General features: G+C 44.5%; 1 protein-coding gene across 10 annotated transcripts in view; it reads left to right on the forward strand.

The window, feature by feature from the left end:
* Positions 1 to 22,709, forward strand: part of arhgap21a (Rho GTPase activating protein 21a) — a 139,198-nt gene that overhangs the window by 60,859 nt on the left and 55,630 nt on the right. For 9 of the 10 annotated variants that reach the window (XR_013548528.1, XR_013548532.1, XR_013548538.1 and 6 more), the window contains exons 6-9: positions 32 to 110; positions 6,539 to 6,593; positions 18,793 to 18,834; positions 19,010 to 21,119. Coding sequence is in view for 7 of the 10 variants with exons in the window: in XM_078416180.1 (XP_078272306.1) it covers positions 32 to 110; positions 6,539 to 6,593; positions 18,793 to 18,834; positions 19,010 to 21,119 (2,286 nt within the window). In the remaining 3 variants the exon portion in view is untranslated. The remainder of the gene's footprint in view (positions 1 to 31; positions 111 to 6,538; positions 6,594 to 18,792; positions 18,835 to 19,009; positions 21,120 to 22,709) is intronic. The other variant, XM_078416203.1, reaches the window with a different exon arrangement.

Here is a 22,709-nt window from a genome sequence, read left to right on the forward strand (position 1 = left end):
TTCACTGAAATCTTTTCTTTTTATTACACAGGTGATCGGATTATCAAAGTAAATGGGGAAAGCATTATTGGGAAAACGTATTCTCAAGTTATAGCCTTGATTCAGGAAAGGTATGAATACTATTTAATTTTTGTAAATTACTGATATATATTTTATTAAACAACGAGCCAGAATTGCTAATCTACAAGAAATACGAAGTAAGTTTCTTTGTTTTGACGTATAATGACTATGGAATCTCAGAATTGTGATTGCAGTATTAGTAATCTATATCTATCTATCTATCTATCTATCTATCTATCTATATAATACTAAAACTCAGATCTTGTGTATATATTTTTTTGTGGTTTGGCCTGATATATTCGTAACAGTGATTGCAGCAAAACGGCGGACCGTAGCGCGACGGTTTTCGCACCGCCTCAATCGCCAATCTCGCGCTCGCTCGGCCGTGATATTTTCATTTAATTTGGTCGCGTGTTTTTTAAGTTACAGAGGTTTTAAAGCGCTGCCCCCCCCCTTTTTCAGGGGGGCGCTGCGGTGCAGATTTAGTTTTCAGCTTGTGGCTTGTGACGGCTACATTGTTTCGAAAAGTTTTTAACACTACGAGGACGGGCCCAACGGGGAAAGAGGGGTACTGGGAAAAGGGGAGGTCCCCCTCCCTCCCTCCCTTCCCCCCTCCCCTCCCTCCCCATCCCCTCCTCCCTCCACACCTCCCTCCTCCCTCCCTCCCCCTTCCCTCCCTCCCCTCCTCCCGGATACAATGGAAACCCTACGAGGACGGACCCAACGGGGAAAGAGGGGTACTGGGAAAAGGGGAGGTCCCCCTCCCTCCCCTTCCCCCCTCCCTCCCCCCTACCCCTCTCCCTCCCCCCTTCCCCCCTCCCCTCCCCCCTCCCTCCCCCTCCCCTCCCCCCACTCCCTCCCCCTCCCCCCCTACCCCTCTCCCTCCCCCCCTTCCCCCCTCCCCTCCCCCCCTCCCTCCCCCTCCCCTCCTCCCTCCATACCTCCCTCCTCCCTCCCTCCCCCTTCCCTCCCTCCCCTCCTCCCGGTTACAATGGAAACCCTACGAGGACGGGCCCAACATGGAAAGAGGGGTACTGGGAAAAGGGGAGGTCCCCCTCCCTCCCCCCTTCCCCCATCCCATCCCCCCTCCCTCCCCTCTCCCTCCCCTCTCCCTCCCCCCCTTCCCCCCCTCCCCTTCCCCCCCTCCCTCCCTCCTCCCTCCACACTTCCCTCCTCCCTCCCTCCCCTTCCCTCCCTCCCATCCTCCCAATGCTTGTGTGAGATGGGTGCTACATTGTTTCGAAAAGCACCACTAACAGATCGCAGTGAGAAGCACTATGTGACCGCAAATGTTTCAAAACAAGCCCTTAAAAAGCACTTATCTTTTTTTTACGTCTTTTTTTTTATTGCAAGTCACTTAACATACACAGATCAGCATTGGGCCCCTATGCTCGTGGGCCACCGGGGCAAGTGTTTCGAAAAAAGCACTGAGAGTGTGTCTGGGGGAGAGAGAGAATGGGGGGGGGGGTCTGAGAATGGGGACTGGGGAGGGGGACAACAGGGGTCGTTGCGGAGGGGGCTTGGTGGTGGAGGAAAGAGGGGTACTGGGAAAAGGGGAGGTCCCCCTTCACCCCTCAACCCCTTCCTCCCCCTCCTTCCCATCTCCATCCCCACTCCCTCCCCCCCTCCTCCCCATCCCTCAACCCTCCCCCCCTAACTCCCCCCCTCCCTCCTTCCCTCCATCCCTCCCTCCCCCACTCCCACCCCCTCCCTCCACCCTTCCATCCCTCTCCCCCTCCCCCCTCCTTCCACCCTTCCTCCCCCCTCCTGGTTACAATGGAAACCCTACGGGGACGGGCCCAACGGGGAAAGAGGGGTACTGGGAAAAGGGGAGGTCCCCCTCCCTCCCCCCCTCCCTCCCCCCCTTCCCCCCTCCACTCCACCCTCCCCTCCCTCCCCCTCCCCTCCTCCCTCCACACCTCCCTCCTCCCTCCCTCCCTCTTCCCTCCCTTCCATCCTCCCGGTTACAATGGAAACCCTACGAGGACGGGCCCAACGGGCACACTTGTGCTAGTATATTACTAAAACTCTCATCTTGCATATTTGTGGGTTTGTGGATAGATTTGTTCCCGAAATACAGCCAAAACAGTACACGATAGGGCAACAATTTTAGGCCCACCCTACTCACCATTCCCCTGCGGTCTCAATTGATCAGGTTTTGTTACATTTAAAAAACAATTAACTTAATAAACTTTAATAAATGCGCTCCCCCCCCACTGGGACGACCGGTGGCCGTCCTGGCGTGCCCCGCGCCTATCCTTCCTTCCGTGGTGCAGCGCAGTGACAGAGGGTCAAACAAGATGGCCTTCGCCGCCATGCTGGCGCTGCAGGAGGGGTCTCCACCCAACGGGTCCACAGCTTGCTCTGGCCGACGCGATGGCCGCCGGGGGCCGAGGTGAGTGGCTCCCATTCCCCTTTCCTCTTCCCCCCTCGCCTGCCCACGGCCCCGGGGGACACTCCCCAGCCGGCAACGGGACCATGGATCGTCAGTTAGGGGAGAGTTGACGGGGCCGCAGAAGTGGTTTGCACCCAACAGGGGTTGCCGGGCCCGCGGGACAGGTTTGGACACAACGGGGGTTGCCGGGCCCACAGGAGAGGTTTGCACGGTGGGTTGCCGGGCCTGCAGGAGAGGTTTGGACCCAATGGGTCCTCGCCCAGCTAGTTGATATTATAATCTTCTCATTATCATAAAGTTCAGTGAAAAGTTAATATTACTGGCAGTCCATAGCAGCCTGAAGGTGACTGTTGCTCCTTAGCATTTAATTGCAGCATGTAATAAAGAAAATATTAGAACTATCCTCTTTAGGTACTTGTCCCCTTTTTGCTCCATCCACATCAGTGCAGAATTAAACTTTGGCATTCGTGCAGAAACAGAATGAAGTAGACTGACTAAAAGAATAGAGGAACAAACTTTGAGATCTTGTGTTAAGTCCATACTTCCATATAAATCATTGTTCTCATAATGCTCCCTGTAGCAATGAGCTGCCGAGCAATTTGCTATAAATCAGTGGATCATTTAATGGTCAAGACAAGAGTATCATATATCCCATTTTACTTGCCATTTACAGCATGCTTTTGATGAAGATTTGTTTGCATTGTTGATTGTACATGCAGATAGTCATTTTCTTCTTGAGAAAAAGGCCTGCAAATTCTGTTCTGTCAGCAATGTTACTCCAATATCTCCATTAATGTGTTCGGTGTGTCAGTAGCAAATCATCCTTTCAGCTGACAGAAGCTTGAAGTATCCTCTGTCCTCTATCCTCTGCAGGCTGTTCACCATTTTTGCTTTCTCCTTCACCTAATTATGCTCGCATGTGATGTGTGAGGTCTCAAGTGCAAACCAAACTATCGATCTTCCTGATCCTTGCATGATGTGAACATCTGGACTTGATGCATGACGTGCTGGAGTCCTAAGGTGGTGCATGCTTAGATGAAGTAACTTTATCTGAGTTGATGTTGCTATTCTTTTGGGTGACTTCCTGCATTAGCGCCTCTGATGGATTAAAGACATGTAATAGAATCACAAGCGTTGATTTTTATAAGTTGACAGTAAGAGCATGTTCTTCAGTTGCTGCTTACATCATGTAAACACGTGTGACTACAGTCTTTCATGTGTCTGTCTGGGACTTAAAGATATAACAACTAGTTGGTGGCCTTGTCAAAAGTAGCTTTTTATCAATCAGGAACACTGTCTTCATGGATTTCCACTACCGCCACCTGTACAGCTCATCATTTGTGAGACAAGTGAAGGTCCCCTTTCAGTGCGCTAACCAACCATAACCTCCACATTGTGTTTTGTGCTCTCTTCTCACGCAGAGGCTGAAAGAAATAACACATGACAGAGAATTGGAGAATGTAGGGCATTTCATTGAAAAAGAGAGCCTTGAATGCATAAAGCTGAGTTAGTGGTGACTTGTCAGAAGGCAGTTTGAGTAAGTGTATCACTACAAGGGGATGGACCCATATGGAGGATAAATTAGTTTAGTTTAGAGATACAGCGTGGAAACAGGCCCTTGGCTCACCGTGTCCGCGAACACCAGCGATCACCGCACACTAACACTATCCTACACACACTAAGGACAATTTACAATTATACCAAGCAAATTAATCCTACACACCTGTACATCTTTGGAGTGTGGGAGGTAACCGGAGTTCCCGGAGAAAACCCATGCCCATCAAAATTATTTTGAGTGATATGCTAGAGTTAGTATGGAAAAATGATGAAGGAATTGGTGTGATTCTCACATTAGGAGCAGGTGTCTTTCCTGCTCTGCTGTGGTTATTAAACTGCTTTTGGCAAGAACAGCATCATTCTTCTGCGGCTGATATCTTGGGCAACCTGGACTTCCCTCAGTATTGTACCAAATATGACATCTATGGAGTGGGATTTGAAACCACAGCATTTTAACCTGATAGCAATTTTTGTACTTCCTGAGAGACAGTCAAACTCCTATATGGTATTTAACACACACATGACAGAGTAACAGTGGATTTTCCTAAGTTTTGGGTTTTGTTTTATTTTAGCACTATATTGCTTTTATTATTTATTGAGCTTTTTTTGTCTATATTATATTATTTATTGAGTAATGTATTTTCAAACCTGTTATGCTGTAAAAGAGTCATACATCGTGGATCAGGCCCTTCGGCCCAACGTGCCTGGCGCCGACCAACATGCCCCCATCTACTTTGGTCCCACCTCCCTGTGCTTGGCCCATATCCCTCTAAACCTATCCTCTCCATGTACCTGTCTAAATGTTTCTTAGACATTGTGACAGTAGCTACCTCCCCTGGCAGCTTGTTCCACACACCTACCACCCTCTGTGTAGAAAAAAATGTTGCCCCTCAGGTTCCTATTAAATCTTTCCCCGCTCACCTTAAACCTATGTCCTCTCGTTCTCGATTTCCCATATGCTGGGTAAAAGACTCTGTGCATTTACCCCATCCCACAGTTATTCCTCATCCTCCTGTGCAAAGAGCAAAGTCCTAGATTGTTCAACCTCCCTGTAGCTCAGGCCCTCGAGTTGCCGCAACATCCTCGTAAATCTTTTGTGCACCCTTTCCAGCTTAACAACATCTTTGCTATAACAGGGTGACAAAAACTGCACACAGTGTACTAAATGTGGCCTCACCAATGGCTTGTAAAACTGTAACATGATCTCCCAACTTCTATATTCAATAATCACTGATGAAATCCAATGTGCCGAAAGCCTTTTTGACTACGAAGGTAGACACAAACTGCTGGAGTAACTCAGCGGGTCAGGCAACATCTCGGGAGAGAAGGAATGGGTGACGTTTCGGGTCGAGACCCTTTAGACTGATGTCAGGGGAGGGGGCGGGTCAAAGACAGAATGTAGTCGGAGACAGGAAGACTAGTGGGAGAACTGGGAAGGGGGAGAGGATAGAGAGGGAAAGCAGGGATTATCTGAAGTTAGAGAAGTCAATGTTCATACCGCTGTGGTGTAAACTACCCAAGCAAAATATGAGGTGCTGTTCCTCCAATTTGCACTGGGCCACACTCTGACAATGGAGGAGGCCCAGGTCAGATTGGGAATGGGAGGGGGAGTTCAACTCCCCCTCCCATATAGAAGTTGGGCGGTCATGTTACAGCCTCCGGGAGATTTTTTCGTACACATTTTGCCTTCTTTTCTACACTATCTACCTGTGATGTCGCTTTCAAGGAACTATGTACCTGCACCCGTTGATCCCTCTGCTCTACAGCGCTCCCCTGAGCCCTGCCATTCACTGTGTAGGTCCTGACCTGGTATGACTTCCAAAATTAATCCCTTGCACTTCTCTGTATTAATCTCCATTATAACCATTCTTCAGGCCACCCGCCCAACCGAACAAGATCCCGGTGCACTTTGTGACAACTTTGCCATCTACAATGCCACCCACTTAGGTGACATCTGCAAACTTACTAATCATGCTAGTACGTTCTCATCCAAATCACTGGTATAGATAACAAACAGCAGTTTGTTCCAGCACCGAACCCTGAGGCACACCACTTGTCACAGACCTGCAGTCTGAAAAACAACCTTCCGCCATCACCCTTCCATGAAGTCAATTTTATATCCAGTCAGCTAGCTCTCTTTTGATCCCATGCAGTCTAACTTTTCAGACCAGCCTACCATGTGGAAGCATGTCAAATGCTAATGGTGTTGCTGCAAGTAAAAATGTATTTGTTCCGTTTCAGGCCAAATGACAATAAAACACTCTTGACTCTCATTTATATTGTCTTTCCATGAGGTTTGGGGAAAATGGTTGTTAAATTGTGTAGATTAAAGAAAACTTGCCTTTTTATAAAACTTGCGATTGTGAAAGTTACTAAATTCAGCAGTTAAACAGTAACAGTTGAGCATATTGAAGCCGAAAGGTGAGGATTAGATTGGATTTTCACAAGTTCAGTTGGTAGTATAACATATTCTGGTTATTGGCGGCAAAACAAACAACGAATGAATATGTTTATCCTGTTTTACAGTGATTCTGTTCTGGAACTTTGTGTTATGCCAAAAGATGAAGACATCTTGCAGCTGGTAAGTTTATTGGTGTTTACCTTGTTGCTTGCAGGGGGAATTCTGTTTGATTCACTTGGTTTTACACCCTTTGGAACAAGCAGTTTATTCAATAATCTAGTGATAATTGGGCATACTGATGCTCAAGTTTAACGATCAATATCTTCACCATTCTCCTTGTATTTATTTAATGGCCTGAAATTCAACTTGACATTTCAGTTACAGCAAAGGTTTGCCAAGGTTCTATCTGTGTTATCCACTGCAACAAATTTTCTGTGCTTCCGTTTTCTGTATATTCAGTAATTGCAATTAATCTGATCAAATGGAAACTTGGGCTAATGAATTTATCTGCTCTGTCTTTTCATAGCAAAATTGATCAATAATGAATCAGCACGGTATTCATTGCTTGCACAGTATTCGTTGACTTGATTTGTTTTCAGCTGTTTGCTGCAGAACTTTCCATAAAATGGAGAAAACGGGCAGTAACATTTTGAACAAAGGACCCTTCAGTTTTAAAAACAAAACCCAAATTAGTGGCGCAACTGAGTGGATCAGGCAGCATCTCTAGAAGACGGATAGGTGACATTTTAGGGCGGAAACTGTCTTCAGACTGATTGTAGTAGGGTGGATAAAACTGGAAAAGAAATGGTGCCAGGAAAAAGATTGGCAAGGGATAGGTGGATACAGGTCGGAGAGGTTCGGATTGGCAGATAGGTGGACAAAGGCAAGAAATGAAAAGAAGACAGCCTTTAGCTTGTTCTAAAGGCTGTAAGATAGGAGGAAAGAAGAGTGAAATGTGAAGCCAGAGTATGGGATATAGGTGCAATTAGACTGACGAAATGGGACAGAGTTAGTGGGAGAAATGGGTGCACATCAATGGTGCATGGGGAAGAGAGAGGTTAAGCTACCCATGTGGAATAAGGTGCAGTTTGCGCGTGGTCTCACTCTGACAATGGAGGAGGCCTAGTTCAGAAAGGTCAGCATGGGAATGGGAAGGGGTGTTAAAATGGTTAACAACCAGGAAATCCAGCAGGCCTAGGTGGACAGAGAGCAAGTGTTCAGTGAAACGGTCACCTAATCTACGCTTGGTCTTGCCATGTAAAGGAGCTCATATTAGAAGCACTGAATGCAATTGATGAGTTAGAAGAGGTGCATGTGAACCTCAGCCTCACTTGAAAGGGCTGCTGCGGTCCCTGGATGAGGGAGGAATAGGGACACATGTTACATCTCCTACGCAGGATTTCAGCGGAAAGTACCTGGAGAAGGAGAGTTTTGGGTGGGAAGGGGCAAGTGAATCAAGGAGTTGCGGAGGGAATGGTCCATACGCAAACTGGAAAGGAATGGGGATGGGAAGATGTGACTAGTGGTGGGATCACGTTAAAGTGGCAGACATGTTGGAGAATGATATTTGAATGCAGAGGTGATGGGATAGAAACATAGAAAATAGGTGCAGGAGGAGGCCATTAGCCCTTTGAGCCAGCACCACCATTCATTGTGATCGTGGCTGATCATCCACAATCAGTAACCTGTGCCTGCCTTCTCCCCATATCCCTTGATTCCACTAGCCCCTAGAGCTCTATCTAACTCTCTTTTAAATTCATCCATTGAATTGGCTTCCACTGCCTTCTGTGGCAGAGAATTCCACAAATTCACAACTCTCTGGGTGAAAAATTTTCTTCTCACCTCAGTTTTAAATGACCACCTCTTTATTATTAGACTGTGGCCCCTGGTTCTGGACTCCCCCAACATTGGGAACTTTTTTCCTGCATCTAGCTTGTCCAGTCCTTTTATAATTTTATAAGTCTCTATAAGATCCCTCTCATCCTTCTAAACTCCAGTGAATACAAGCCCAGTCTTTCCAATCTTTCCTCATGTGACAGTCCCGCCATCCCAGGGATGAACCTCATGAACCCACTGCCTCAATAGAAAAGATGTCCTTCCTCAAATTAGGAGACCAAAATTGCACACAATACTCCAGATGTGGTCTCACCAGGGCCCTATACAACTGCAGAAGGACCTCTTTGCTCCCATACTCAAATCCTCTCGTTATGAAGGCCAACATGCCATTAGCTTTCTTCACTGCCTGCTGTACCTGCACGCTTACTTTCAGTGACTCGTGTACAAGGACACCCAGGTCTCGTTGCACTTCCCCTTTACCTAATCTGACAGCATTGAGATAATAATCTGCCCCTGTTTTTGCCGCCAAAGTGGATAACCTTCATTTGCCATGTCCAAGTCATTCAACCTGTCCAAGTCACCCTGCAACCTCCTAACATCCTCTTCGCAGTTCACTCTACCACCCAGCTTTGTGTCATCTGCAAACTTGCTAGCGATACTTCTAATTCCATCATCCAAATCATTAATATATATTGTAAATAGTTGCGGCCCCAGCACCGAGCCTTGCGACACTCCACTTGCCACTGCCTGTCATTCTAAAAAGGACCCGTTTATTCCTGTTTGCCAACCAATTCTCTATCCATGTCAATACCCTACCCCCAATACCATGTGCTCTAATTTTGCTCACCAATCTCCCGTGTGGACCTTATCAAAGGGTTTCTGAAAGTCTGGATACACTACATCCACTGGCTCTCCTTCATCCATTTTACTTGCCACATCCTCAAAAATCTGAAAAGTAAGGACCCGAAGAACTCTTATCAGTGTTCTGTCAAGGGAGAGGGGGAGCACACATCCCTTCCAACCCAAACCACCCCCTCCCCAGGTACTTTCCCCTGCAACTGTAGTATATGTAGCACCTGTCACTACATCTCCGTACCTATAATGCAACCAGTCTTATTTAGAAACTTAGTGCCAGACTACAAGACCAAAGCTTTATGGGACTGACAAAATATACCTGAAACTGACAAGTTAGAACGTTTGTTTTTAAATTAGCTATCTAGTTCTAGAAAAGCAAAATCACCCCACACATGAGTGCAAAAGGAAAATGACCAGAGTGCAGAATAGAGTGTTACAATTACTGAGAAAGTGCAGATTTTAAAAGTGCAATGGCCGCAGTGAGATATATTGGAAGATTGGGGCTCCAGCTCTAGGAACACTCAATAGTTTGATAGGAAGCCAGTCCTGAATCTCGTGGTTCGTGTTTTCAAGCTTTTCTATCTTCTGCCCAACGGGAGAGGGGAATAAAGGGAATGACCAGGGTGTAAATGTCCTTGATTATATTGGCTGTTTTCCCTGAGGCAAGACAAAGTGTAGATAGAGTAGTCATGTTGGCCAGATAGCCGAGTACTGCTCATGCCCAGGGTTCTTGTGTTTTAATGTAGTCATGAAAAACTGCGCCTATTTGTAAAACTTTAAAATGCATGGGAGTAAAAATTAGTTACATGAGTTGGAAAGGGAATGAAGGATTATTGAATAAAATTCATGGAAATGAAGTTCCCTGCAAATTCCAAAGAAAGCCTGCTACGTTGTTCACAAGGTTTCCTGCTCATCCAGATTGACATGCCAGGTGCCGGTCATAGGTGGTACAATATTGGCAGCTGATAACTCCACTTCTTCTCGCTTACTTTTATCGACTGGGAATCAGGTGACTAAAAATACTTTTTTACTTTAACTACATCTTTCTTTAAGTGATTTTAGGAAACAAACTGCAGTCTGGGAGGTGCTCCCACTTTCTTGACTCACCTCAAGTTAAAGCAGTAGTAGCCAGACTGGGAACAGATTTGAAATCTTTGAAGGTTAGAATTTTCCCAGTGCTTTCAAGGTTAGCACAGCATTCTACAATGTTTTTTAATTGTTGTAGAATACTTAAACAATAGCTATTTTGAGTATGAATGCAATTACATTTTATAGGCTCTCCCAGTTTTAAAATACTATACCTTTTGATCTGTGGTCATGGCTACCTACACAACTTTTATTGTTGCATACGTGATGGGTGGGACAGTGTTAATGTTTGTGCTTGTGCATGTTGGGATTTGAACAGGAAATTTTGTAACTTGAAACTACACCTTAAGTGAATTAAGAGCTCTTGAGTTTATTTTGCTTTCAACAACAGGGCAGAGAACGTTTATATGTTCACTCAATTTGGATGCATGTGGGTCAAAATAGCTATGCAACAAATTAATTTGTCATATAAATTTGATTGTAAAATGATTACTGAGATTCCCATTGCTTCAGAAAATAAATGTAGTGAATTACGTTTGACGGGTTTTCAGAGGAACCAAACTTTGAAACACGAGGTGGGTGTCTTGAGAGTATTATTTAAAGAAATTTCACAGTAAAGCTATTTAGTATTGTACTTTGTTTTCCACTTGAGTATATTGTGTCAATTGTATTAATATTTTGTTGGATTTGGCTTAGATTAAAGCTAAAAGATAATCTGATTAAAAAAATTACTTTGAATTTATGCATTTTCACCAGAGCTTTAATGTTTGAACTTTCTGTTCATCTAACGCTAATTTATTTACATAATTATTCAATTCTAGGTGAATAAAACCTTTAAAATCTCTTCTCTATTTACTATATCATAAATTAGAATACAAGCAAAAGTATTTTGTTGAATTGAAACATAGTTGGAAAATTAACAATCTTGAGTAAATTATTTTAAAATTGAATATGTTAGAACTTTAAAGTAAATGTAGTGCAGATGAACTGTGGATTTAGTAACAAAACCATCTGCATACATCTCAAGAAACACAGATTGAAAAAAAGTGTGCTGTTTATTTATTTTATTCCACACAAATTCCATTGAGAGCAAATCTTATCCATATCTCAAATTTTGGGATTGTCATTTAGAAATTCTGCTAGGGCAAATTTCCCTAAGTCAAACAGCTGTAATGTGAGTATTTATTCACAAAGTGCTCGAGTAACTCAGCAGGTCGGGCAGCATCTCGGGAGAGAAGGAATGGGTGACGTTTCGGGTTGAGACCCTTCTTCAGACTGATGTCAGGGGGGGCGGGACAAAGGAAGGATGTAGGTGGAGACAGGAAGATAGAGGGAGATCTGGGAAGGAGGAGGGGAAGAGAGGGACAGAGGAACTATCTAAAGTTGGAGAAGTCGATGTTCATACCAAGGGGCTGTTGTCGTAGAGTAGGAGGCCAGGAGAAATCACAGAGGGGGAGCAACGAGAGAGCATGTTGCTAAACTCTCGTCGAAGAGAGGAGGAGTAATGTGAGGGTTGACTGTAGCCATGTTTTGAAATTCTCTGCCATTGGGTAGTGTTCACTTCTTTATGTTGATGGATTAAATGCTATAGAGCGTTTAATATTTATTTAGAGGGGTGAGGGAACAGAAGAATAGCTAAACATAAGGAACTGCAGATGCTGGTTTATAAAGAAAGTCACAAAGTACTGGAGTAACTCAGTGCAGTCAGGCAACATCTTTGGATGACATGGATAGGTGATGTTACGGGTCAGGAACCTTCTTCAGACTGATTAGAAACATAGTAACATAGAAAATAGGAACATAGAAAGGGCCATTTGTCCCTTCGAGCCAGCAGCGCCATTCATTGTGATCATGGCTGATCATGCATAATCAGTAACCTGTGCATGCCTTCTCCCCATATCCGTTGATTCCGCTAGCCCCTAGAGCTCTATCTAACTCTCTTTTAAATTCATCCAGTGAATTGGCCTCCACTGCTTCTGTGGCAGAGAATTCCACAAATTCACAACTCTCTGGGTGGAAAAGTTTCTTCTCACCTCAGTTTTAAATGGCCTCCCCTTTATTCTTAGACTGAGGCCGCTGGTTCTGGACTCCCCCAACATTGAGAACATTTTTCCTGCATCTAGTTTATCTAGTCCTTTTATAAATTTTATAGGTCTCTATAAGATCCCCTCCCATCCTTCTGAACTCCAGTGAATACAAGCCCAATCTTTCCTCATATGACAGTCCCACCATCCCGGGGATTAACCTTGTGAACCTATACTGCACTGCCTCAATAGCAAGGATGTCCTTCCTCAAATTAGGAGACCAAAACTGCACACAATACTTCAGATGTGGTCTCACCAGGGCCCTATACATCTGCAAAAGGATCTCTTTGCTCCTATACTCAAATCCTCTTGTAATGAAGGCCAACATGCCATTAGTTTTCTTCACTGCCTGCTGTACCTGCTTGCTTACTTTCAGTGACTGGTGTACAAGGACACCCAGGTCTCGTTGCACTTCCCCATTACCTAATCTGATACCATTGAGATAATAATCTGCCACATTATTTTTGCCGCCAAAGTGGATAACCTCACATTTATCTACATTATACTGCATCTGCCATGCATCTGCCCACTCACTCAATCTGTCCAAGTCACCTTGCAACCTCCTAACATCCTCTTCGCAGTTCACTGTGCCACCCAGTGTTGTGTCATCTGCAAACTTGCTAGTGTTACTTCTAATTCCATCCAAATCATTCCTTCTCTCCAGAGATGCTGCCTGACCTGCTGAGTTACTCCAGCATTTTGTGATACATCCAAATCATTAATATATATTGTAAATAGTTGCGGCCCCAGCACCGAGCCTTGCGGCACTCCACTCGCCACTGCCTGCCATTCTCAAAAGGACGCATTTATTCCTACTCTTTGCTTCCTGTCTACCAACCAATTCTCTATCTATGTCAATACCCCTACCCCCAATACCATGTGCTCTAATTTTGCTCCCGTGTGGGACGTTATCAAAGACTTTCTGAAAGTCTAGATACACTACATCTACTGGCTCTCCTTCATCCATTTTACTTGTCACATCCTCAAAAAATTCCAGAAGATTAATCAAGCAGGATTTCCCCTTCATAAATCCATGCTGACTTGGACCAATCCTTTTATGGTTATCCAAATGATTGTGGCGGGGGAGACAGTTGGAAGGGAGGGTGGGGCGGGACAAAATCAGGCAAGTGAGAGATTGATAGGTGAGGGGGGTTTGATTGGCAGGTGGGTGGACAAATGCTAGAAATGAAAAGAAGACAAAGGGCTGTGTTACAAGAAGAGAAGAGCATACTTGCATACTTGAGAAGGAAATCAGAAGGGTAAAAATGGGGCAGGAGATAGCTCTGACAGATAATGTTAAGGACAATTGTTCAGTATTGTGTTCAGTTCTGGGCACCATGTTATAGCAAAAATATTGTCAAGCTGGAAAGGGTACATAGAAGATTTACGAGGATGTCGCCAGGACTGGAGGATATGTTTCAAGGGCGAGGTTGAGTTGGCTGGGACTCAATTCCTTGGAGCGCAGGAGAATGAAGGATGATCTTATAGAGGTGTATAAAGTCATGAGAGGAATAGATTGGGCGGATGCAGAGTCTCTTGCCCAGAGTAGGGGAATCGAGGACCAGAGGACGTAAGTTTAAGGTAAACACAAAAAGCTGGAGTAAGTCAGTGGGACAGGCAGCATCTATGGAGAGACGAAATGGATGACATTTTGGGTCGAGACCCTTCTTCAGACTGTCTAGGGATAAGGGAAACGAGTGATATCGACAGTGATGTGCAGAGATAAAGAACAATCAATGAAAGATATGCAATAAAGTAACGATGATAAAGGAAACAGGCTATTGTTAGCTGTTTGTAGGGTGAAAACGAGAAGCTAGTGCGAATTGGGTGGGGGAGGGATAGAGAAAGAGGGTATGCCAGGGCTACCTGATGTGAGAGAAATCAATATACCACTGGGTGTAAGCTGCCCAAGCGAAATATGAGATGCTGTTCCTCCAATTTGCATTTAGCCTCACTCCGCCAATGGAGGAGACCTAGGACAGAAAGGTCTGTGTAGGAATGGGACAGAGAATGATAGTGTCCAGGTTCAGGCGGGCTGAGCGACGGTCTTCCGCGAAACTATCGCCCAGTCTGCATTTAGTATCCCCGACGTATGAAAGTCTACATCTTGAACAACGGATACAGTTGATGAGGTTGGAGCAGGTGCAAGTGAACCTCAGCCTAACCTGAAAGGACTGCCGGGGTCGCTGGACAGAGTCGAGGAAGGAGGAATAGCGACACGTGTTCTATCTTCTGCGGTTGCAGGAGAAGGTACCTGGGGAGGGGGTGGTTTGGGTGGGAAGGGATGAGTTAACCAGGGAGTTGCGGAGGGAATGGTCTCTGCGGAAGGTGGAAACGGGTGGAGATGGAAAAATGTGGCTAGTGGCGGAATCCCATTGGAGGTGACGGAGATTTCAGAGGATTAGGTGTTGTATGTGACGGCTGATGGGGTGGAAGGTAAGGACTAGGGGGACTCTGTCTCTGTTGTGACTAGGGGGAATTTAATAGGAATCTGAGGGGTAACTTTTTCACACAAAGAGTGGTGGGTGTATGGAACGAGCTGCCAGAGGAGGTAGTTGAGGCAGGGAACGTTTAAGAAACAGTTGGGTAGGTACATGGATAGGACAGGTCGGAGGGATACGGGCCAAACGCAAGCAGGTGGGATGAGTGTAGCTGGGACATGTTGGTCGGTGTGGGCAGGTTGGGCCGAAGGGCCTGTTTTCACGTTCTATGACTATAAAATTCTAAAAGATTTTATGTACATTAAGGGAAAGAGGGTAACTATTGAGAAATTAGGGCCCCTCAGAAACCAAACTGGTCAGCTTTGTAGAGCCGCAAGAAACGGGCAAGGTCCTCATTGAGTATCTCTGTTTTTACTGTGGAGAAAGATGCGAAGACTGGTATCTTGGAACAGTTAATGGAGAGGTCTTGAGGACAGTCAGTATTACAGCCGAGGAAGTGCTGGGCACCCTTCGACATATGAAGGTAGAAAAATCTCCAGGGCCTGATCAGATATATCCAAAAACACTGCAGGAAGTTAGAGAAGGAATTGTAGGTGGCCTGGCTGAGATACATGAATCTACCCATTAGACCCGGGTGAAGTGCAGGAAGACTGGAGGGTGACTAATATTGTGCCCCGATTTAAGAATTGGTGCAAGGAAAAGCCTGGAAACTGTAGAACAGTGAGCCTAACATCTGTGGTTGGCAAGTTACCTGAGAGGATTCTGAGGTATAAGATATAGACAATAGACAATAGTTGAAGTGCTCAGCCATCGGAAGATCAAGTTGGTTAAGGCGGACTGAGCGAAGGTGTTGAGTGAAACGATCGCCGAGCCTGCGTTTGGTTTTGCCGATGTAGAGAAGTTGACATCTGGAACAGCGGATACAATAGATGAGGTTAGAGGAGGTGCCTCATCTGGAAAGACTGTTTGGGTCCTTGGATGGAGTCGAGGGGAGAGGTAAAGGGACAGGTGTTGCATCTCCTGTGGTTGCAGGGGAAAGTGCCTTGGGAGGGGGTAGTTTGGGTAGGAAGGGACGAGTGGACCAGGGAGTTACGGAGGGAACGGTCTCTGCGGAAAGCAGAAAGGGGAGGAGATGGGAAGATATGGCCAGTAGGGGATCCCATTGGAGGTGACGGAAATGTTGGAGGATAATTTGTTGGATAGGCTGGCTGATGGGGTGGAAGGTGAGGACAAGGGGGACTCTATCCCTGTTACGAATGGGGGAGGGGGATCAAGAGCGGAGCTGCGGGATATAGAGGAGGCCCAAGTGAGAGCCTCATCTATAATGGAATTTACATTCTCATGCAAATCGTTATAATGTATCATTAATACATTACCAGGTGACACTAAAGTTGGTTGTTTTGTTGATAGCAGAGTGGTTATCAATAATTACAGCAGGATCTTGATCAGTTGGACAAGAGTGGGAGAAATGGTTGACAGAGTTTGATGCAGATATGTACAAAGTATTGCGTAATTGGAAGGAACTTCACAGTAAAGGGTAGGAGCCTGGGGAGTGTTGTAGAGCAGAGGGATCCAGGAGTACTGGTACATAATTCCTTGCAAGTGATATCACAGGTAGATAGCATGGTCAAAAAGGCTGTTAGTATATTAACCTTCATCAATCAGAGTATTGAGTATAGAAGTTGGAATGTTATGTTACAGTTGTACAAGACATCGGTGAGGTCCCATTTGGAGTATCATGTTCAATTTTGGTCACCCTGCTAAAGGAAGGATATTGTTAAGCTGAAAAGAGTTCAGAGAAGTTTTACAAAGGTATTGCCAGGACTTGACGGCCTAAGCTGTAGGGAGAGGTTGGACTTAATTTCTTGGAGCATAAGAGGCTGAGGGATGCTCTTATAAACGTCTATAGATCATGAGGGGAATACATAGGGCGAATGTACAGACTTTTACCCAAAGTAGGGAAATCAAGAACCTGGTTTAAGTTGGGAGGAGAAAGATTTAATAGGAATCTGAGGATGATTTTTTTTCACACAGCATATATGGGTATATGGAACGAGCTAGGATGTGGTTGAGGCAGGTACTGAAATAACATTTAAAAGACATTTGGACAGATACATGAACAGAAAAGGTTTAGAGGGATATTGGTCAAACGCAGGGAGGTTGGGCCAGCGTCGATGAGGTATCTTGGTCGGCATGAGCAAGTTGGGCGAAGTGCCTGTTTCTATGCTGCATGACTCTGCTTCTCTCACTAAGAGCTGTGAAATTGAGGTCAGCGGAAGGGATACAGTTGGAAGAGGATGGGACAAAGGGGCAGGGAGTAGTGGATAGTGTGAGAAATGGGTGCACATCTAAGAGTAGTGGAAAAGGGGGAGTTATGGAGGCAATGGGGAGAGGAGGAGGTGGGTGTTTGCTTAGTTGCCTAAAATTGGAGAATTCAGTGTTCATACCATTTGGTTGTAAGCTATCCAAGTAGAATATGAGGGATTGCTAGCGTTCCTCTCCACCTTTTAGCCAGTTATAGAGATAGTATAATTCTGGAGAAATTTGAGACATTTCAAAAATGTATGAAAAATGAGATTCACTAATGTCCATTGATGTAAAAGTAAATGAAGTGAAGTAGAATTATATGTATCAAGCCAAATAATAGGAAGGTTCCTTTAACACACAAGAACATGTTGAGAGTGACTCCTAACAAATAAAGTTTAAGTTTGTTTGATCGTTGGTAAGAATCTAATCTAAAACTGAATCTTATCATTCCTGGTGTGACGTTGGATTGATTATTTGTCATGGATAACTGATGAATTGTATCACTAAGTTTTGCTTAAGCAACTGAAGGAATCAGAATCATTGCAGGAAAGTGGCTGATGTTGTCTGTGTCTACTTCAACCAGTTTGAAACAAGCAAAGAATCTGGGATGCAAAAGGTTTACTGAACTTTACAGCAGAATTGATTAATTGTTTAAAACGTCTTATGTCCTACCTGGCAAACAGCTGGTTGGCAAGATAACTGGCAGAAGGGAAATAATACCTAAATCATGAAACTGCAGGTGGGTGCCATATTTTCCAGTAATTGCAGATGGAGTTTAATCTGAGCAAGTGTGAGGTATTGTAGATTGGGAGGTTGAATGAGAGGGGAAGGTTTATGGTTGATGGCAAGACCCTTAACAGCACTGATGTACAGAATATTCTTGGGATCCAGGAACATATCTCCCTGAAAGTGACAACACGAGCAGTAGAAAGGTGTATGGTATACACCCAGGCATTGATTGGAGCATTGAGTATAAGAGACAGAAAGTCATGATGCAAATCGATAAGACTGTGGTTTGGCCTCATTTGAAATATTGCATACAGATCTTATTGCCCCATTACAGGAGGATATAGAGGCTTTGGAGAGGAACCAGACAAGGTTTACCAGAATGCTATTTGGAATAGGTGGTGCTGACTATAAGGGGAAGTTTGACAAATTTGGATTGTTTTTTCCTGAACCCCAGAGGTTGAGGGGAGACCTGATAGAAGTATGAGAGAGTATAGAACTTATAAGAGACATGGAACTTTTTTCCCAGGGTGGAACTATCGAAGTCTAGAGAGTACAACTATATATTATATGAATATGCAGGGTATGGAGGGATATAGATCATGTGCAGACAGATGAGATCTTGGCAACATATTCTGTACAGATCTTGTGATCTGAAAGACCTGTTCCTGTACTGAACTTTTCTAATGGAAAATCCCAGAAAGATTTGGGGAGGGGGGGGGGGGGGGGGGGGGGGGGAAGGGGAGTTAGCGGATGTGTAGCTTATTGGGTGAAGGTGGTGATTGCAGGGAAAAGGGGTAATGTGGATATCTGGTTGTGGGGATACTAGTGAATATGGCTCAAAGGATGTGAAAGGCATCTTCATGAGGCCTGAGGAGGAAATGCTCCCATTGACCCACTGCAGAATCCTAAAAGAATGCCCACTATCCACTGCAGTACACAAATTGTTGGAAGTAGGTTGGATTTGAGTTCCTGGGGTATTTCACTTTCTAACGCATGCCTGTTTGTGGAAGTGCTTGTCAGTGTCAAATCTTGTTCTTTCAGAAACTGAACACTTTATGTGAAATCCATAATGGAGAAACTGAGGTGATTAGTCATATTTTTCTTGGCTTCATGCTCCTGAATTTATACTACACTGAAACCAAAACAGTAAAATCTATTAATTAGTAATTTTTGGGCTCTCAGAGTAAAGTTTCATGTAACAATATTAGGAATGTGACTTGTTTTCTAATTTTTTAATTTAGTACATCTTTCTTTTCAGGCTTATTCTCAAGATGCTTATTTAAAAGGCAATGATCCATACACAGGCAATGCTCTGAACATCCCTGAACCACCACCTGTGTGTTATCCTCGATTAACTAACACTGCTTCATCTGTGCCTCAGCCTATGGAAGTTTCACCACCAGAACCTTCTCGAGGGAGGCAACAAACTAATAGACCAGCGCAGGCAATTGCTACACCCGATAAAGGATCTCGGACTGAAGTGCAAGTACCAACTTCACCAATAGATATTGCAAAAACTAATACTGCTGTTTGTGTTTGCAATGAAACAGTAAAGACTGTTATTGTGCCTTCAGAGAGGGTTGATGATTTTGCATCTGGTAGAATTAATCATTCAAGTCCAGCTCATAGAACAGAAGAAGTACGGTATGGGTCGACTGACCACACAACTGGGAAATCGAGGGCAAGGACCGCTTCTTCTTCAGCTCTGTTGACCAGTACGACAGTTCAGCAGGCTTCAAGTGGTAGGGCAAAAGATTCTACAGTAACTACCTCTACCACTAACACTGGTAAACAGACAATCCATGGTTCATGTATGGACACTGCTTCTAGCAGGGCTACACCTCAAAGTACAGAAACTTCAACAATCACAAATCAACAGGCGTCTCCAACAACTGTAATCGCACACCAGAATATAGACTGGCGCAATTATAAAACATACAAAGAGTATACTGAAAATAGGCGTTTGCACATGTATGGCAGTAGGACAATACAGGAAAGATTGGATAGTTTAAGAGCAGCTGTTCAAAACTCAACAGAGTATCAACAAACAGCTCCAACACATATTACAACTCCAGCACGACGTCGGAGCACTTCACATGAGCGATCTTCCCAAGCAACATCAATGAGATATCGTAGCGTGTCTCAAGAAAGATTAGGAGAGTCTGTTTTAATGAAAGATTGGCCACGAAGTGCTTCACAAGATGCATTAATATCACCAGTAATTGGGCCACAGGACCACAGGACACAATCATGTGATTATATTGGAAAGCAGCCAGAGATGCCCGATATTCTCTCTGTGGATATTGCAACTTCAAGGTCAGATGATCCTGCTGATGGTAGGGTGCAGCGAACTTATGACCGGACTGCTGGAGTTCATGAACTTGGTAATAGACCTATTTCTCGAGAAGGATTCCGGCATCCTGTTAGACAAGTAGGGCAGCCTGGATCTCGGATATCTATTGGTAGTGCAACACAGTCACAGAACAATAATCTTTCACCAAATCTTTCCAATGCCGACAGTATAAAGATAAGACCTAAAAATCGAAACGCAGCCCATTCTAGTCCTGCCACTTCAAGGTGGAAGGTTGCCTCAGACATGAAATCTGTTCAGCATTCAAAGGACCACCAGTCTACCAATACAGGCCAGCAAGCTCAAATTCCTTCTCAAGAAAAGTCTTATCCACCAATGTCATTTCAAACTACTCTGCCAAGTTCCTTGTTAGCCACTTCCATTTCCTATGCAATACCACCAGTCATCTCTCCTACCCAAAGTATTGGCATTGATGCAATAAAAGACCAAAGAATGGTAAATCGTGCTAATCGATGTGAACAGCTCTTGGATCAAAGAGCAAGAGCTGAAAGTGTGCCTGAGTATCCAGCAGAAGTGGTTGTTGGAGTGAGATCAGCGTCATGTTCTACACCAACATCTGTGCAGCCGTTTGTGGCAACGAGTAGGATCGTAAAGGCCTCTGCTACCTGTGGTGTTGCAAATGCAGCAGTTAGACAAAAGAGCAAGGAACCAGAAAAAGGTACACTTGAAAGTAAACAAGAGGAGAAAGTAAGATTGGGTGTTAAAAATTCCCTTGAAGAAAATAAACATCCCTCTGCGCACAAAGAACAGGAACTTTTGGACAAAAAAGAAACCGTTGTCTTGAGGGGAAAGCCTGCGGCAAGTCGATTAACACCGCAACCACTAAGACACCAGTCATATATTTTGGCTGTAAATTCACCTGATACAGTAACCGATCCTACCTGCTGGCTACCTAATGATGCCCGCCGTGAGGTAAATATCAAGCGAATGGGTGATCAGCGAAAGGCATCGAGTTCAAGCCCACAGGATGACTCGTTAGCATCTATCCCGTTCATTGGTAAGACCAGAAATATTTTTCTGAATAAATAAAAATGTATAAAGCTCATTCTGCTAGTATATCATTAAAGAATGAGGGTGGGGGGAGCATTGAGAAAGCTTGTATTGTTTTTTAGTGATCATTCTGTTAGTTGCTTAAGTTATTTTTATTATAAGTTCTAAAGATAGATTTACAAAATTAAATAAAATATATTGGCTTTTGTTACCTTATTCTTTCCCTTACCTTTTTACTTGTTACTGGTATGTTCACATATCAATGATTTGGGATTTGGGATTCATAAAAATGAATACAAGATAAAAATGAGAAAAATACTTGCTTTGTAACATTTTTAATATACTAAATGTATAGAGGTACTTTGAAATGCGTTCATAGCTCCCATCAAAATGGCGACACAAATGGATAGGGTAGTGAAGAAAGTGTTTAGCTTGTCTTGATAATCAGTGGTATTGAGTTCAAAGATGGGGACATCATTTGCAGCTGTACAAGATACAAAGCCGGATAGAAAATTGGCTTCATGGAAGGAAGCAGAGGGTGATGGTGAAAGGTTGCTTTTCGGACTGGAGGCCTGTAACTAGTGGTGTTCCTCAGGGTTCAGTGCTGGGCCCATTGCTGTTTGTTACCTGTATCAATGCTTTGGATGAGAACCTACAAGACATGATTAGCGAGTTTGCAGATAATGCTAAAGTGGGTGGTATTCTAGATAGTGAAGATGGGTGTCAAAAATTGCAGCAGGATCTTGATTGATTGCCCAGGTTGGCTGAGGAATGGTTGTGAAATTTAACACAGAGAAATGCAAGGTGTGGCATTTTGGGAAGACTAACAATAGACAATAGACAATAGGTGCAGGAGTAGGCCATTCAGCCCTTCGAGCCAGCACCGCCATTCAATGCGATCATGGCTGATCACTCTCAATCAGTACCCCGTTCCTGCCTTCTCCCCATACCCCCTCACTCCGCTATCCTTAAGAGCTCTATCCAGCTCTCTCTTGAAAGCATCCAACGAACTGGCCTCCACTGTCTTCTGAGGCAGAGAATTCCACACCTTCACCACTCTCTGACTGAAAAAGTTCTTCCTCATCTCCGTTCTAAATGGCCTACCCCTTATTCTTAAACTGTGGCCCCTTGTTCTGGACTCCCCCAACATTGGGAACATGTTTCCTGCCTCTAATGTGTCCAATCCCCTAATTATCTTATATGTTTCAATAAGATCCCCCCTCATCCTTCTAAATTCCAGTGTATACAAGCCTAATTGCTCCAGCCTTTCAACATACGACAGTCCCGCCATTCCGGGAATTAACCTAGTGAACCTACGCTGCACGCCCTCAATAACAAGGGCAGAACAGAGGGATCTAGGAGTACAGGTACACAGATGCTTGAAAGTGGGTAGGTAGGGTGGTCAAAAAAGCTTTTGGCACATTGGTCTTCATCAGTCAGAGTATTGAGTATACAGGTTGGGAAGTCATGTTACAGTTTTTTCAGACATTGGTGAGGCCACAGTATTGTGTTCTTTTTTGGCCACCATGTTATAGGAAAGATGTTGTCAAGCTGGAAAGCGAGCAGATAGCATTTGGGAGGACGTTGCCAGGACTTG

The sequence above is a fragment of the Rhinoraja longicauda genome, chromosome 2 (assembly GCF_053455715.1).
Source record: "Rhinoraja longicauda isolate Sanriku21f chromosome 2, sRhiLon1.1, whole genome shotgun sequence".
Taxonomy (NCBI): Eukaryota; Metazoa; Chordata; class Chondrichthyes; order Rajiformes; family Arhynchobatidae; genus Rhinoraja; species Rhinoraja longicauda.